Source organism: Haliaeetus leucocephalus, unplaced genomic scaffold (genome assembly GCF_000737465.1).
Source record: "Haliaeetus leucocephalus isolate CR32 unplaced genomic scaffold, Haliaeetus_leucocephalus-4.0 Scaffold656, whole genome shotgun sequence".
NCBI classification, from domain to species: domain Eukaryota; kingdom Metazoa; phylum Chordata; class Aves; order Accipitriformes; family Accipitridae; genus Haliaeetus; species Haliaeetus leucocephalus.
The window spans coordinates 202998-220837 of NW_010973092.1; the positions used below are offsets into that span (position 1 = coordinate 202998).

Below are 17840 nucleotides of genomic sequence, written 5' to 3' on the forward strand. Positions count from 1 at the left end.
GCCGGCCTTGTGCTAACGGGTCTGTCTCCGCGCAGGGCCTCCGAGCTGGCCTTTGCCTTGGACCCGCTGCCGCTGAGTGAGCTGCCGCCGCCCCCTGCGCTTACGGAGGTACGGCCTGGGGAGGGGGAAGGCCCGGCCGAGCGCGGCTCCGGCGCCGGGGCCCGCTCGGGGCCTGCTGCCGCGCCGGGAACGGGCACCTGGGTGGGCCTGGGGCCGTTCTATGCTCGTGGACGCGGTTCTGAGCTCCAGGAGCAAGTGCTGCAGTTCTGCTTGCTGGCGGGGACCGCCGGCTGCTTTTTAATCCCCTCCACAGCTGTTGAGGAAAAAAATGTGATAGTGGTGCGTCCGAAAACACGTGCAGGAGGCTGCTCTGAGGGCTGATTGTTTTATGATGCTGTGAAGTTCCCTTCCCTTATATATTTAATGGGGCAGACGGAGCTGAATGTGTTTTCCCAGAGAAAAGCATTCCATTTCATGCATTGCTGTGCCCTGAATGAGATACTCTGTAAGCAAAATTTGAAATCAGCTGCTCAATTTTTGGTTTTGTTCATCTTTTCTAAGGCTAGAATTTATTGTCATACAAATTATGTTGTGCCATTAAACTTGTGCTCCTTGGGACACAAGAGAAACAAGTCGTAGCTCCATCCCCACCTCCATAGGTGTACAGTAGGACTTTTAGGTATATGCCTGTTTTGTTAAATTACAGCGGTGTAACATAAGTGCATTTCAAGGCATAGTTACCATAGAAATGTTTGCATTTAAGTTAGCAGGTTAATTTTGTTTGATATCGAATTCCTGAGTAAGTTTCTTATTTGTGGTCGTTCCTACTCGTTGAACAGCTAATTCATGCCTCTGGCAGCTTGCCACAATTTTTCTGGAATCTCTCTTTATTTTAAATGTTTCTAACTAGTCTGTACTCATTATTTGAGAACTAGGGACCTGATCATGTGAGGGAATGGAGAGACTTGTCTGATTGTACTCAACCCATCTTTGAGGATGGCTAAACTCTATTTTTAGCTTTCAGAGCAATTTTATTGATACGTTTGTAACTAGATGGTTTTCTTAAAGCATGTCAGAGCTTCTAAGGTCTTAAAACTCTTCTTTGTCCCTGCAGGAGGATGCTCGTGATCTGGATGCCTATACATTAGCCAAATCTTACTTTGATCTAAAGGAATATGACAGGGCTGCCTATTTTCTACGGGGCTGCAAGAGTCAGAAAGCTTACTTCTTGTATATGTACTCTAGATACCTGGTAAGATAGAAGGAAAAGTTGCCTTTTAGCACTGAACTCCTCTGCTTCCCTCCCCTCCCTGGCATACCTTATTTTCTGCCTTTTCTGTTCTGAATGACTAGCTGGAAGTCCAAATTATATGTTTGGGGGGAAGGGAGGTAAGGATGTTCTTTTTAGAACTGTGATGTTTGTGAAAACTCAGTTTACATGCTGCTGCTGGCATTGCAGCAAACGTAAGGCATATGCTATTGTAATGTAATCTTGGTTTTCTTCTCTTTTTTCCACAGTCAGGGGAAAAGAAGAAGGATGATGAGACAGTGGATAGTTTGGGTAAGTCTCTGGTGTCAAAAAAAAAACCAAGACAGTATAATGAAGCTTCCAGTAATGCGTTTTCATGTAAATCATCTTGGTTTTATGGCTTTCCCCTCTATTTTTGGATAATAGTGTGCTGTAACATGATTTCTTTCATTCTTTCTCAATTCATTGGCCTAATACAGATTACAGAGTTTCATCTGTTAGTTCTTCCGTTAAAGCAGGTAATCAGACTAAGTGATTTTCTTTTAAAAAGAGGAAAATAATCACAGGCTGGGAAGCCTTCAGGTCATGTCAGTGATGATTCTGAATATACCCTAGGCTTTGTAATTGTGTGGACTCTTGATGGAAAACTAGCTGTTTGACTTTCTCATCATGCAGGACCTCTGGAAAAAGGACAGGTGAAAAATGAAGCTCTACGAGAATTGAGAGTTGAGCTCAGCAAGAAACACAAGGCACGGGAACTGGACGGATTTGGCCTTTATCTGTAAGTGTCTGCAGGTATCTCTAATGTATTAATGTGTATTTGTGTGGATATGCAGAGTTTTATGATTCTGATTAACTTGATAACTTTCTTTACAGGTATGGTGTTGTGCTGCGGAAGCTGGATCTGGTGAAAGAAGCAATAGATGTGTTTGTTGAAGCTGCCCATGTCTTACCTTTGCACTGGGGAGCCTGGCTGGAACTTTGCAACTTGATTACGGATAAAGAGATGGTAAAACTTGGGAGATATCAAAATGTGGTAACAAATTCCAGAGTTTAACCTGATTCAGTAACCAATGATTCAGTTGCCACAAGATTGATGTCGCCCACTGCTTTATTCTGTGAGACTCACTATCAGGCAAGGCAATACAAGGTTGTAAACTATGTTGTTAAAGCCTCTTTTCTTCAATTGCTTGGCATGCTGTAGCTTGAGAATCTTTATACCAGCAGGGCCAACTTGTTACCATTCACCCACAAGGTGGTTTAAGAAATGGCTAATTCATATATTCTGAAGTAGTTGTCAGCAGGGTTATTGCCTTGTCACATGATGGAGATTCTCCTAAGATTTTTTTTTCCTTAATCTAGCTCTAGTTCCACAGTTATTGAGCACTTTTGGTGGCTTCAAAGGATATATAGAATCACGGCCTTTAAACCTAAAGCAATAATGTAGGTGTTGCCTTTGTTAAATACAAAGCTGCACATAGGAGATGAACTGTATCAAAGAACTGAGCTTAGATATAAAACCAAAATAGATTATTTTTCTTTATGCATGGGATTTTATGACACCACTCCTGGAATTCTTCAGTCAATTCTGGCTGGTGGAATATTTAAAAAAGTAGAGGTGGCACAGAAGAGAGCCTTACTGTATTGTGGAAAAAGGGAAATGCAGTTTTGATGACTTTATTTGGAGGCTGTTCACTTATCAAAAATAGTGATATCATATTGATGTTCAAACATAGGAAGAAAGTACAGTCTTTCAAAGGACTTCTGAATTTAATGGAAAAATAAGGCCAGCAGCTGAAGCAGAAGCCAGGTGCTGTCAGATTTGAAGACAATTTCTTCACTGATTGACCAAATGAAATGGCTTCAATTCTTCTGCAATTTCAGCAGTCGTGGAAATGGATTGGGAGTGACTAAATAGAATTATGTGGTCCATATTGTACTGCTTTTTAGACTGGATGTCTTAACGCTCCTTTCCTGTTTCAATATTCTCAATTTATAGGCGTTATTTAGTCTCTTCCGTGGAAGAACCTGATATTAATTCTTGGTCCTAATGCTGATCTTTTGTAGCTGGTGTTATGGTTTAAGAAAGCGATTGCAGGAAAACCTCCTACCTCGAGACCATCTGCTAAATCATGGGAGGGAAGATAATGGATTCTTTGCCACAGGTGGCTCTTAGAATACTACTGATTGTCATCTCTTCCTCCTCTTCTTTGGTTCTTGCTAGTTGAAGTTCCTGTCCTTGCCAGATACATGGATGAAAGAGTTCTTTCTTGCACACATTTATACAGAGCTGCAGCTGATAGAGGAGGCTCTGCAGAAGTATCAGAGTCTCATTGATGCAGGATTTTCCAAAAGCACTTACATCATCTCTCAGATTGCAGTTGCCTACCACAACATCCGAGGTCAGTGACACTTACTAACTAGCAGGAACGAGCCTCTTAATGCAAACTTGGCATTTATAGTTCTTGTTCTCCCATCTGCTGTTCTTTCTTCAGATATTGACAAAGCTTTATCCATCTTTAATGAGCTAAGGAAACAAGATCCTTACAGGATAGAAAACATGGACACTTTCTCCAATTTGCTGTATGTAAGGGTAAGCGCTCTTTCTATTGCCTGTCCATAATGATGGTATCTATCAGAGGTACGTTAAACAATAGCCAAGCAGTTGATGCTGTCTAGCCTCTCTGAATATAGGTTTTCAGCTTCTTTCTGCTTCATAACTCCATGAAATAGATGCAATGTATGCATTGCTAACTGCCTAGGTTTTCTTTGAAACTGTAACATGCTCCTTTTCTCTTCACTTTCATTTCTTTGTTTCACTAGAGCATGAAGCCTGAGTTGAGCTACCTGGCTCACAATCTCTGTGAGATAGACAAGTACCGTGTTGAGACCTGCTGTGTAATTGGTGAGAGCCAGCTCTTTTCCATGTTCTTATTATGCTGTCTGCAGGCTGTGCGATGAAGTCTTAGAAACACTTGTGAAAATGATCAACCAGCAAGGCTATCAAAACCGCTTGGTGACTGGATTCAGGCAGCTTAAAAAGCAGACCAAATGACCAAGTACCCTTTTCCCTCATTTCTTTCTGAAAGAGCTGCTGTAATACTATCAGCGCAGAAAGGAGTTGAAGAAATCATTATGAAGATCCATGTAGCTGATAATCCCTTTATAGTCTTGAAACTCCAGTGGAAATAATTGTGTGTCAGGACCAGGAAATTAATTAGATCATGACATAAGTTCTAAGGCCAAGGGGACGGGATCTTAATTGATTGGTACAACTGGAAAAGGATTGACCAGAACACTGGAGAACAAACTGCTATTATGTCTCTTGAAGTTTGATTCAGATCTCCCTTTAATAGGACTCTTTATTTTTGTAATTTAAGTTAGGAGGTAGTAGATAATACCTCTTCCACCTTTTTTCTGCTTCTCTGGTGTTTTTTTGTGTTTGTTGTTGTTTTTTAATTTATTTAAATATTGTGACTTTTGCTTTAGGGAATTATTATAGCTTGCGATCCCAGCATGAAAAAGCAGCACTGTATTTCCAGAGGGCCTTGAAACTGAATCCTCGTTATTTGGGAGCCTGGACACTTATGGGACATGAATATATGGAAATGAAGAACACATCTGCAGCTATCCAGGCTTATAGGTATCACTCATGTACTGCACAAAATGGTGTTTGAGTCTACATACATAAGGATTGAAGTAGTATCTTCTCTCTTTTGTTAGTTTTTTGCTGAACTCTGTCTTGGTTTTAATCTTGAGTGCTTTCTGACTAGTTCATCTCCTTTTCTTTGACAGACATGCAATAGAGGTGAACAAAAGGGACTACAGAGCATGGTATGGCTTGGGGCAAACCTATGAAATCCTCAAAATGCCATTTTACTGTCTGTATTACTACCGACGGGCCCACCAGCTCAGGTATAGTTGAGAACGAAGCCATGTTTATTGGTGTTCATTCTGACGTGGTTGCTACTAGCTAAGGAATATACACACAGGAACTAAGCTGGGGAAGGGAGAACAACATCAATGCTATGTGATTTGCATAGTCTCACTACTCCAGATCCTTTTAGTTGTGTTAGTTAACAAAGGCTTTGTCAGTCAAATGCCCAGGAACGCTGGTCAGGAGTGTAAGTGATGTTTTATGCAAGAGAGGATGACGGACACTGCCAGGTGTAGATTTTTCCCCTCCTCATCCTCCCCACCCCACTGTGAGATCAGCAGGCTGTCTGTTAAACTACATTTAGGAATTGCTCTTTTACAGACCAAATGATTCTCGTATGCTGGTTGCTCTAGGAGAATGCTATGAGAAACTCAATCAGTTGGTGGAAGCTAAAAAGGTAAGTGAGAACTGATGCGTGGAGTGAGACATTTGGATGTCTCCCAGGACACTAGGTGGAGTCACAGCAAAATTGTGTATCCAGTGCTACCAGAAATGCCCATGGCATGTTGTTAGAAGCTTATGGAAACCATTTCTGTGGCAGTTACAATTGGGGAAGTTCTGCTGCAGTGTAATTAGGCCAGCTGATAAATAAAAAGTCATCTGCAAATGATACATGCCCCTTTGCTGGAAAGCCACGTAGTTTTCTGTTTCTAACTTGCTTGCATGAGTCATGAGCTGGAGTCATTTTTGTGGTGTGCTTGGCTGACTTTCCTTCCTCGACAGTGCTATTGGAGAGCTTATGCTGTGGGAGATGTGGAGAAAATGGCACTGGTGAAACTAGCAAAGTGAGTATGTGTTATCACTGAACTGTCAATACTATGTTAAATGCAACTAGCACTTTGATGCCTAATGATAAAATACTAAATTTAAAACAAGTGGAATTGCTGTTAGGCAGTATTACTTTGGGAGCTATGTAATAACTGCTATCTTTAGGTCTGTAGTGACTGCAAATTCTGGTGTCCAGCTTTAGCTTTGTTTCCCTCAGGATAACTAGAGGGAATCATAACATAATGTGGGTTGCAAGGGACCTCTGAACCCTGAGGTGATTTGAGCAGACAGTGCTAGCAACTGTATTTGTTGTACTGAAACTTAAAGCAATCCAGGATGGTAGATGATGTACAAAATTGTGGATTGATTGTTTTTTTATCATTATTATTATTTTTATATTTCACCAGTACATGGTTGTGACATTGGGAAAGGGTCTAATGTGAAATAAATGTGAACACTCTGACACCAGCACTAATTTTTGGTGGGGATGAAGTAATACAAAGTGGAAAAAGTGAAAGGGAAAGAAAAAGACAAGTGACAGGTGAAGCTGCTGTACAAAGACTTTTGGAATGTAGTGGGGGAAGAAGGAGCACTGGAGGAAATAGCCAGTTAGAATAGGATGGCAAAGGTCTGTTAAAAGCTTTAAATTTAACAGAATAAGGCCCTGCTTTGGTTGTTGCAGCCTCTAGCAGTTAGTATTTGACTGGCTCCCTTCCTGGTAATGTAAATGTTCTCAAGCTGGATCATCTCTTTCCATGAAGGGCAGTACATGGTGCATGTCTTGCAAATTCTGAAGGAAAAGATCTGGCTTTAGTCCAGGTCAGGTTGAGTAGGTATTTTTTCATAGGCCAAGAATGTCTTCAACAGTGTAGTCTTATTCCAGTGGCCCATTTTTCTCCTTTTCTAGGCTGCATGAACAGCTGAATGAATCTGAACAGGCAGCTCAGTGCTATATCAAATACATCCAGGATATCTATTCCTGTGGGGTAAGATGATATCTTGGGAATAAAAGGAGAAGTAAACATGGTGTAGAACTACCTTGGAAGGCAGGAACCAACAGATGATGGTTTTTACCCCCCTCACTGTAGGAGATAGTGGAGCACCTGGAGGTCAGCACTGCCTTCCGTTACCTGGCCCAATACTACTTCAAGTGTAAGCTCTGGGATGAAGCCTCAGCATGTGCTCAGAAATGCTGTGCATTCAATGATGTGAGTAGTTGTGCGGTCTTCGGTGTTCTTTCTTAGGGGATCTATGACCTTGTTCGCGCTTCCCCTCATAGTAGAAGGAATCCTTTATTGAAGGAATGAGGGCTGTCTGCCATGCAGGTCATATCCCGAATGGTGGTATTGTATACCTGATCACTAAGGCTGCTTATGATTGACTAAAATAATGGAATATGGTTTAGACAGTAAAATTGAACCATGTCTCATTGGTGGTCTTATTAAGTAAAAGAATTTGAGGCTCCACATGGCAGTCTTAAGACTGCTGAAAATCTTGGGGCTGAGGAAGTGGCTAAATGGTCACAGACTCCCCCACATTATGTAATGATGGTACTCATATAACTTCTTTCTTTTTTCCCCTCATCTTCTGTGTGTAGACAGGGCAGAGGATGTAACAGTACTTGGGTTTTATATGTGACTCTGTATTCTGAGATGTTTTGTAAGTGGACAATTTGAATTTTTAACTTCAGCCTAGTGGTAGACACTACCCATGAGTGCAGGGTGTTTGGCCTATCCTTAATAAAGCTGTCTGGAACTCTGGAGAACCTGAATTCAGCTTATTTGAAACTTCTCCCATCTACTTTTTGCTGGAATATTTAGACAGCTTCAGTGGTTGATGGTACCACTGTCTGAAATACCCAAAGTAACATGCAAATCAGGTGAGTTAAAGGTGGAAAGACTAAAAGAAAAGTGACATACCTTAACATTTTTAAGTAGCAGGAGAAAAAAGAAATGGGGATGGTTTTTATAGCTTGCAGCCTTACAGAATGACAAACTACTACAATTTATACTGCTTACAAACTGAATTTGATCCAGAAACCACCCATGCATAGGTGTATTGTTTTGTTTTTTACAAATTGCTTTCAGACTAGAGAAGAAGGAAAGGCCCTGCTGCGGCAGATCTTACAGCTTCGCAACCAAGGAGAAACATCATCCACAGATATTGCTGCTCCCTTTTTCCTCCCTGCGTCATTGTCAGCCAACAACACTCCCACACGTCGTGTCTCCCCACTCAATCTGTCTTCTGTAACACCATGAACAATGCTGATACTTCTAACCTGTGCATTGGATGTGACATTGCAGATGGGGCTTGCAACTACTTCTTTCCAGTGAAATTTCTACATTCATTGTTGCCTTCACGTGAAGGGTAGGAGTTATTAGAGCCCATAGCTGAAGTAGGATGTGCCCCAACAGGCAAAGGTGCAGCCTATGTGAAAGTGCCTATGCTGAGATGTGAGAACCTGCTTGTACTTCTCACTAAGTCATTCCAGTCGGAGGGCAGATGTGTTCCAATATGCAGGACTGCTCCTAACTGAGGGATGGGGAAGAGCTTGTCTGCTTGAGTTAAAATGTATTTGAAGTTTGATTCTGCCCTGTTACCTCTGGTCTTTACTGAACTTCTTTGGATGACCTCTTAGTGGTACCATTGCTGTCTACATCAGAAACTGTTACCTGCCTGGCTACTGAAGGACTTCTGCTTGTCTTGAACTACACAGATGTTCCACTAAAGCAGTAGATATAGGCACTTAGATGTAGGTGTCATGTCTATGTTGAAGGACTGAGAAGTGTCAGAGGCCTTCTAAGTAGCCATATGTAACACCTGTTTGCCATTCTGTCTGTGGATCTGACAGATACTTTGGCTTTCAGTAGAAAAGCAGCCAGTGGGATAGCACAATTAAAAAACTAATGATTAAGTTACTGTCCTTTGGCTTCTTTTACAGTGCAGCTTTTGCATGTACTGTAGCAAATGAAATGGGATGAACTGAAATGGATCATTTTGTTAAGGATTGCCACATCTTGTGGACAGTATGGTGCAGGGGATTCCTCCCCTGCAGGGCTGCTGCTTCTCCCTGTTCACACATTCGGCCCATAGTAAGGTTTAAGTGTAAATTTCAAAGATGCATGCATATGCCCCCTTACTACAGCCATGACCATTGTCCTGGTTTCAGCTGTGATAGTTAATCATCTTCCTAGTATGGAAATGTCACCACAGTATGTCACCATGAATGAACAGATTAACATAAACAAGAGAACATTGCCCTTAGGTGCACTTAAAACAGAAACCGTAGAAGTGGCCTGATCCTGTTCGTTCTTGCTTAAAATTTGCTAGTGGAACATATGTATATGCTTTCAGTGACTTAACTCAAGTACATGGTCACATTCTCTGGTCTCTCCAGTCTCTTCAGTATCCATGTTTAGATGTTGGGTATCTTGTTCAGTCTCAACCCTGGACCTAGGGTATCCACAGATGTTGTGTTTTTCCCATTTGCTGGCTAGTCCCAGTTAGGGTTGCTGTTGGAATGCACATGTATGTACACAAACAGAGTAAGGAGCACGATGATACAGAAAACAGGCAGCAATAGTGTTTAATTAATAAAAGTGTAGAACACACTATGGTGATGAGTCGTAAGTCTCAGACAAAGGTTACTGATCAGCAGCCTGCCTGCGTGCAGTTGGTAGCTCTTCTGCCTAGCCCTACCGCTCAACACTCCCCCTCTCTTGACGTGTGAAGAACGACCAACAGTTTGCGGTATCCATTTGACCTGTGATCTCAGACAACTCCAGCCAAATGTCTTGGTGCTACTCGGTTACAACCTGTAAGCTTGATACAACCTGGAGGTCTTTTTAAAAGTACTTGAGGTTTGTATAAGTTTTGGGTTATGAATTAGGAATAACCAACTATGAATATATTCATGTATTATCAACAAGATGCAGTTACAAATAATCTGCAGATGTTCATGCTAAACAAGCTCCAGCTTCCTCAGGGCTATCCAATAGTGGAATCTCGCATTGAGTTTTTGTAATTGTCTGAAGATTTCCTTAGGAGGAAATAGTCCAAGTTTCAACTGAATGTTTTTTAATTAAGATTGTCCCAACTGTGGTGCTTATGAAGGTCCTGCATTAAATCCAGTATCCAGATGTCATTGTGGGAGGCTAGCTGTAAGGATTAACTGTATTCACCAGATCTAAACAGCGGAATGGCATTGATCTAATACGATGCACCTTGCTTGCTGTGTTTTGAAGAGGCTTCTATCGGGATGATCAGTGAAATGGTTTCCCTTGATGTGGAGGATACTTCTTCCAGATACACCTACTTTAAATACTCATCTGTAAAAGATGCAGGAGGGTTGAGCAATTATGTCTAAGTTGGGTTGTGAGGACTGTGAGTTCATCATTTTGTCTCCCCTACCCCTAGTTTAGATAATGGCACTTAATACCAAGTTCAGAAAGTTGTGTTTGATGAAAGTGTGCTGATTGACACGTCTGCTATGTTATGCCAGTTGTGCAAGTGTGACAGTCCCTATTGGTAATGATATCTATTGCACAAGGTGGGAGTGATTTGTTAAGAATAAGGAGAAAATGACACGTAAGTAGAGGTTACCTACTGTCTTAAAACTGAAGATGTAATGGGACCTCCTCCTTTTTTTTAATATGGTCTATTACTATATTTAAAATTACAAGCTAGTCTACTAGCTTTCTAGTATCTTATAATACATAAATAATGTGTCACATCTTGTTACAAACACCAGTGACCTATAAAAATCAGTAGTTAGTAATGACAATTGATGATCAATTTTTATGCCACATAAACAGCAAGTTCTTATAATGTAAATTAAACAATTTTTGCAGCAAAACAAATCTAGTTCTGTCTTTGCCTTCTGGTAAAACAAATAAGCTTTATAGTTAGGATAAATAATCATTAAACCTATGAGAGCATTCTAATACCTGAGGCATTGAAGAAAAACTTTCAAACTCTTCATGTGTTCTAGGAACAGTGTTACAGAGAACTATTAAGATTAGCTTCTTAATACTTTGTGAGAGTTTGGGGGGAAAAAAATCATTCTAATGTTCTATTTTGTTACTATATTGACAGATCTCTTCAAAGCAGATACTGGATTTCACATCAGTCACACTTACCAATTAAAATTGTGCATAATGGGGTTAAATTTTGGAAACAAATTGATTTCTAGACATATGTGTCCTCCAGTACTGAATAACAGTCTTCCTTCTATCCTGGTTCTGTCTATTTTTATCTTGGTTCAGTCATAGTACTCCACTGTTCATTATTCACCTCTCCTAGAGTCTTTCTGTACTTAACATGCTTTCTTGAAAGGACATTACTGAAATGAACAATACTATTAATAGGTCTAGCTACTTCTCTTCAAGCTATCATCCTTTGGAGGATCACCCTATAAAACAAACCAAGAAGACCTATTCGGTTGTTAGATTTTTTGGATCTCTTTTCCAAAGTTTTAACTGTTATTAGTGAAACTGCTTATTCTGAGATTATTTTAGTCTTTCTTATAGTATTTCAACCTGATACACTGCAGGACTTGCTGTTTCCAGAATCACAGCTGGCCCTTGCCATTTCCTGGGCTAGCTACATGGGGTTTCACTGATAATCTTGGCATGTTACATCATTTTCTGCATTCCATTCTTTGCAGTTTAGGAGCTTTCTAAATCTACTGTTTTGAAGTTGTGGCCTAGATGGATAGCTATGTCTTCTGACATTTATTTTATTAGCATACGTAGCCAGTGGTCAGTTAATATTTTTCACTACCATTCAGCTGTCAGAACACCATTGCTGAAGTGTTCTTGTTTCTCAGTCAGTGATTAGTATCATGTGAGGACACAATCTGCAATGAAGGAACAGAACAGAGAATGACCTTGGGATACACAGGAGCTGAGGCAAGATTTTTCAGCTGTCACAACTTTTGAATGTTCTGCTTGAGTGCTGTAGTAGCCAAAGCTTGACTTATTTAGGCATTTTTTCCTACATTTTAATACTCTTGGCTGTAAGCCAGTGCACCTTTTTTGCTACTTCTGGGTACTTACTGTCTTTCTGATTGTAGACATAGACCTGTTCCAGTGATGTGAATGTGAATTTGTCCATATTCTGATTCATCTTTTCTCAATATTTCAGTTTGGAATCTGCCTGTCTGTATCCTCCAGATGTTGCTTCAGTGGTGCTTAGACACCTGCAACAGAAGTGTATTGCTGGAACCACCTGTTTCTCTCCTGTACATCCAGGCTGCTGCCAAATATAACCATTTGCTGAATCCAGAGTGAAACTTATTTTTCTTGAAATGCCTTTCTCTTGTTCAGAATTCTGTGCTTATTGAACACAGTAAATCTCAAGAGTTACCAATTGCACTGTCTGAATAAAGAGCAGTTCTAAAATCTCTTTCTTCTTTATGCCAGGTATATGATGCAGACTGCATTTGTTCGGTGATTCTGGAGTTCCCCTCCAGGGCCCAGGGCTCTTGCAGTAAACTAATTGAGGCTCTTGTGTCAATAACCATTTTGGGGCAATGTGAATCCCCAACTAAAGCTCTAATTATTGATCACCCCCAGAAATTGGAAACCAGCCTAATCGATAGCCCGTGAGTTTGTTACAGTTGGGCACGCCAGTTGTGCAGAATCAAACATATATCTGTCTGAAGCAGTCCCTGCTCCCCTTTCATTTGACTGCTGCTGTTAGTAGTTGTTCTCAAAGGGCATTAGTGCGTGCTCCATTTCAGGCATTCGTGTTTTCTGCTCTTCAGCTCATTTAAAATTAGATTCTGGTTCTTAGATTATTGCTTGCCTGATCTATTTCATCCAAGAAACCTCTTGCCTTTTCCTTTATCTTGAGATAGAGGCTTCCCTCAGTTATCCTATTTATTCCAGGCAGCTGGCCTGTTACTAGCAAATGTGATTGCTTGGCCTGGTTCACAGACTTCCCTCTTCCTTTCTCTTCACTGTGAGTCTTTCCCTATACATCTGTACTATGTAAGTCTGTCCTGCTTGAATGATTTTGCTGATTTTTTCCATCATGATAATTTACTCAGCTGTGTTGTGTAAGTAGGTAAAAAAATGTCATAATGTAGCTGGAATCTGGCTTGTGGCCTGTCTAAACCTATCTTTATGTATGGCTAGGGTCCAGCTATACGGTATGTTAACTGTGACTCCTGTCTTGTAATGGGACTGTATAAGATCTCTGTGTTTATTCAGCTTAGCCATTTGGTGTAATATGGTGTGTGTTACTGTGGCTCCTATGTATTTCTTTTCATCTTTAAAAATAATGGAGGGAAAAACCCATATCCACTTGAGGTATTTTTATGATTCTGCTGCTGCTGAGCTTCATGTGGTAAATGAACAGTGGTATTTGCATCTTAATAAAGACACGTTGGATTTTCTTTGAGACTAACCAGAAGCAATGAGGGAAAAAAAAAAATTACCTGTGCTGAGTATCATAAACATTCCTTCTTTGGAAATACTGTGGTGTTTCTCAGGGGGGGAGGCATGATCTCCGATTTCTTCCACCAGGACTCCTGCGCACATCTGCTAACGTGGGTCAGAGGAAGGAGTGTGCTGGGCTATTTGTCCACCTCATTACACAACCTGCCTCCTGGGAGACCGCTCCTATCAGCCTTGCTGTTGGCAGAGAGCTTGTAGGCACCTTACGTCTGAGGCTGCTGAATAGTGAAAGTGTTACTACAGTGGTGAGCAGAGGGCCATGCAATAGTATGTTGAAGGATGCTGACAAGAGGTGGTTGAAGGCTGCATGTGTGCAGGTGCTGCCTAGCGCAGTCCCTCTTGCACCAGTGCTACCCACCATGCTCCCGTGGCTGCCGTAAGATGGTGACACTGAGTCCTTATCTGCGAAGAGAGGGCAGGAAGTACTAGCTGAGGTAGCACTGGTGTCAGTATTGCAATTAAAACTCCAACAGTAGAGGCAAAAAGATAACTACGCCTTTGTTTCAGAATTAGCGTCCTTATTCACCCCTACAAATTTATTACAGCCTTATCCCTATGTCTGGCATGATTTTAATTAAGGAAAAAGCATTTTAAAAGCCCTTTCCATTTATCTGTAGCTTCCTGTGCTTCGTGAGACTGATGACACAGGTGGGCACACCAGGAAACCTGCAGGCAAGGCAAGGCAGTACCATCACAGCACTTGGCCCTCTGTACAATGCATTTGCACTGTGTACATATAGCAGAGGGATCCCATTTTCCTAATTCTGGGCACCTCTAGAAATTTCTGTGTCTTGCTTTATGCTTCTTAGCACCTATTGAACCAGCATTTCTACAGCAGATGGGTTTAAGCAGCAAAATTGGATCTTGACGTTTTTTGCAAGCACTCCCATAATTACTGCATGCAAACCTGAGGATATGAACGAGACCATTTGTAAAATTTTTGTTACCCTTTGCTCCTGGCTTGACTTCCCTTGCGCAGCAGCAAGCCCTTGCTGCTCCCTGACGCCCTCTGGTCAACTAACCGGATAATTCAGTCACTACAGAGACCATGCAGTTTTGTCCCTCTTACAAGAGGCTGCAAGTGCTGCAGGTAGAGATGGCAAAAGGTGAGTTGGAAGAAGCAGCCCAAATATACTTAGTGAGAACAAAGTATCCAATGGCTTAACTACCAAAATCAAGGTCTTTACTGGGACAAGGGAATTGTGATTCAACAAAGAATTCTAACTGGTGGAAATATGGGAAAATGTTTATGAATGATAAACAGAAAAGACCTCAAGAAGGTTGACTGCCAATAATTTTTTTTAAGTCCCAATTAAAAATCCTAGGAATTAGAGGACATACAATGCATAGGCATTGAAGGCAGGGATGCACATCCTGAGATTATAGGGATGTGGCCTGGGAGTGCAGGGACGGGATCAGCAAAGCCAAGGCACAGCTAGAGCTGAACTTGGCTAGAGACGTAAAAAATAACAAGAAGGGTTTCTTCAGGTGCACACGACAATAAAGGAAGATGAAAGAAACTACAACTGTACAAACCTGGCTACAATTGACATGGAGAAGGCTGAGGTACTGTCTTGGGTTTGGCTGGGATAGAGTTAATTGTCTTCCTAGTAGCTGGTATAGTGCTATGTTTTGGATTTAGTATGAGAATAATGTTGATGACACACTGATGTTTTCAGTTGTTCCTAAGTAGTGTTTAGACTAAAAGTGAAGGATTTTTCAGCTTTTCATGCCCAGCCAGCAAGAAGGCTGGAGGGGCACAAGAAGTTGGGAGGGGACACAGCCAGGGCAGCTGACCCAAACTGGCCAAAGGGGTATTCCATACCCTGTGACATCATGCCCAGTATATAAAGTGGGGGGAGTTGGCCTGGGGGGGGGTTGCTGCTCAGGAACTAACTGGGCATAGGTCAGCAAGTGGTGAGCAATTGCATTGTGCATCACTTGTTTTGTACATTCCAATCCTATTGTTATTGTTATTAATTTTCTTCCTTTCTGTCCTATTAAACTGTCTTTATCTCAACCCACAAGTTTTACTTTTTTTTCCCCCGATTCTCTCCCCCATCCCACTGGGGGTGGGGGGGAGTGAGCGAGCAGCTGCATGGTGCTTAGTTGCTGGCTGGGATTAAACTATGACAGGTACTCAACAACTTCTTTGCCTTGGTCTTCTCTGGCAAGTCCAATAGCCAAGCCGCTGAATTCACAGAATCCAAAGGCAGGGACTGGGAGAATGAAGAACCTCCCACCATTAGAGAAGATCAGGTTTGAGACCATCTAGGGAACCTGAATGTGCACAAGTCTATGGGACCTGATGAGATGCATCTGAGGGTTCTGAGGAAACTGGCAGATGAAAGTTGCTAGGCCACTACCCATCATATTTGAAAAGTTGTGGCAGACTGGTGAAGTTCCCACTGACTGGAAAAGGGGAAACATAACCCCCATTTTTAAAAAGGGAAAAAAGGAAGACCTGGGGAACAGGTCAGTCTCACCTCTGTGCCCAGCAAGATCACAGAGCAGAGCCTCCTGGGAACTATGCTAAGGCACATGGAAAACAGAGAGGTGATTGGTAACAGCCAACATGGCTTCACTAAGGGCATATCGTGCCTGATGAACTTGGTGGCCTTCTACGATGGGGTTACAGCATTGGTGGATAAGGGAAGAGTGACTGACATCATCTACCTGGACTTGTGCAATACTGTCCTGCACAGCGTCCTTGCCTCTAAAATGGAGAGACGTGGATTTGATGGGTGGCCCACTTGCTGGATAAGGAATTGGCTGGATGGTTGCACTCAAAGGGTTGCAGTCAATGGCTCAATATCCAGGTGGAGCCCAGTGATGAGTGGTGTCCCTCAGGGGTCCGTATTGGGACCAGTATTATTTAACATCTTTGTTGGGGACATGGACAGTGGGATTGAGTGCAGCAATTTTGCGGATGACACCAAGCTGAGTGGGGTGGTTGATAGTCTAGAGGGAAGAGATGCCATCCAGAAGGCCCTTGACAGGCTTGAGAGGTGGGCCTGTGCAAACCTCATGAAGTTCAACAAGGCCAAGTGCAAGGTCCTGCACATGGGTCGGGGCAATCCCAAGCACAAATACAGGCTGGGCAATGAGCAGATTGAGAGCAGCCCTGCAGATAAAGACTTGGGGGTACTGGGGTATGAAAAACTGAATATGAGCCAGCAATGTGTGCTTGCAGCCCAGAAAGCCAATTGCATCCTGGGCTGCATCAAAAGCAGTGTGGCCAGCAGGTCGAGGGAGGGGATTCTGCCCCTCTGCTCTGCTTGGGTGAGACCCCACCTGCAGTACTGCGTCCAGCTCTGGGGCACCCAGCATAAGAAAGATATAGACCTGCTTGAGCAGGTCCAGAGGAGGGCCACAACAATGATCAGGGGGCTGGAGCACCTCCCCTATGAGGACAGGCTGACAGAGTTGAGGTTGTTTAGCCTAAAGAAAAGAAGGCTTCAGGGAGACCTTATAGCAGCCTTCCAGTGCTTAAAGGGGGCCTGCAGGAAAGATGGGGAGGGACTCTTTATCAGGGCATGTAGTGACAGGATGAGGGGTAATGGTTTTAAACTGAAAGAGGGTAGATTTAGATTAGATATTAGGAAGAAGTTCTTTACTGTGAGGGTGGTGAGACTAGAACAGGTTGCCCAGAGAGCCCCATCCCTGGAAGTGTTCAAGGCCAGGTTGGATGGGGCTTTGAGCAAACTGGTCTAGTGGAAGGTGTCCCTGCCCATGGCAGGGGGGTTGGAACAAGATGATCTGTAAGGTCCCTTCCAACCCAAACCATTCTACAATTCTGACACCACAGCCTTGCCTCCCAGGGAGCTTGCTGACAGTGGAAGGGGCCTACAAGCTATTTTGCTGACTCTTTGCCACAGGATCCTTCCGTCATCAGGACACTGAACTGACCCTGCCAGAACCTGTTAGGTTAATTTTACAGTTTACAGTGCCTGCAGTCCCAGAGAAGTCATGCTATGTAATATGCCTTAGTATTCTTCACACTTGTTTTTTCCCTTTTTTATATACTTCAGACCTTCCATTTATCTTGTGCAGCCACTGTACTGGTCTTTCAGAAGGCCATTTCCAGAGCTATTCAGTCAGTAACCATGACATGAAAAATAAAACATTTAGGCTAGGCATATACAGACAGCAGCTTTTAAAAAACAGAACTTGGCTTTATTTTGGGCACTGCAGCTTTTTTCAATCACTGAATGTGTTAACTGCCCATGGGATATTTTTTATGAAAACACTGTAATTCTATAAAGCCCACTTATAGCATCTTCCACTTCAGGCTCTTCGAGCTTGCCATGTAAATGGCAAGCGCTTTTCCTTTTGAGGTGGGTTCAGGTGCATAAGGACAGAGTACACATGGGGTTGAACAGAGGAACCTATTGCACTCTTTGGTAAGTATTAGGCTGTATTATAT

General features: G+C 42.3%; 1 protein-coding gene across 1 annotated transcript in view; it reads left to right on the forward strand.

The window, feature by feature from the left end:
- Positions 1 to 9083, forward strand: part of CDC23 (cell division cycle 23) — a 9184-nt gene extending 101 nt beyond the window's left edge. The window contains 15 exon segments of the mRNA XM_010578762.1: positions 1 to 108; positions 1115 to 1252; positions 1519 to 1561; positions 1925 to 2030; positions 2126 to 2258; positions 3474 to 3651; positions 3745 to 3842; positions 4073 to 4154; positions 4739 to 4892; positions 5045 to 5164; positions 5508 to 5583; positions 5910 to 5971; positions 6862 to 6940; positions 7043 to 7162; positions 8042 to 9083. The exon segment at positions 1 to 108 is cut by the window's left edge and continues 11 nt beyond it. Of these exon segments, the coding sequence (XP_010577064.1) occupies positions 1 to 108; positions 1115 to 1252; positions 1519 to 1561; positions 1925 to 2030; positions 2126 to 2258; positions 3474 to 3651; positions 3745 to 3842; positions 4073 to 4154; positions 4739 to 4892; positions 5045 to 5164; positions 5508 to 5583; positions 5910 to 5971; positions 6862 to 6940; positions 7043 to 7162; positions 8042 to 8212 (1668 nt within the window). The 3' untranslated portion in view covers positions 8213 to 9083.
- The last annotated feature ends 8757 nt before the right edge of the window (positions 9084 to 17840 follow it).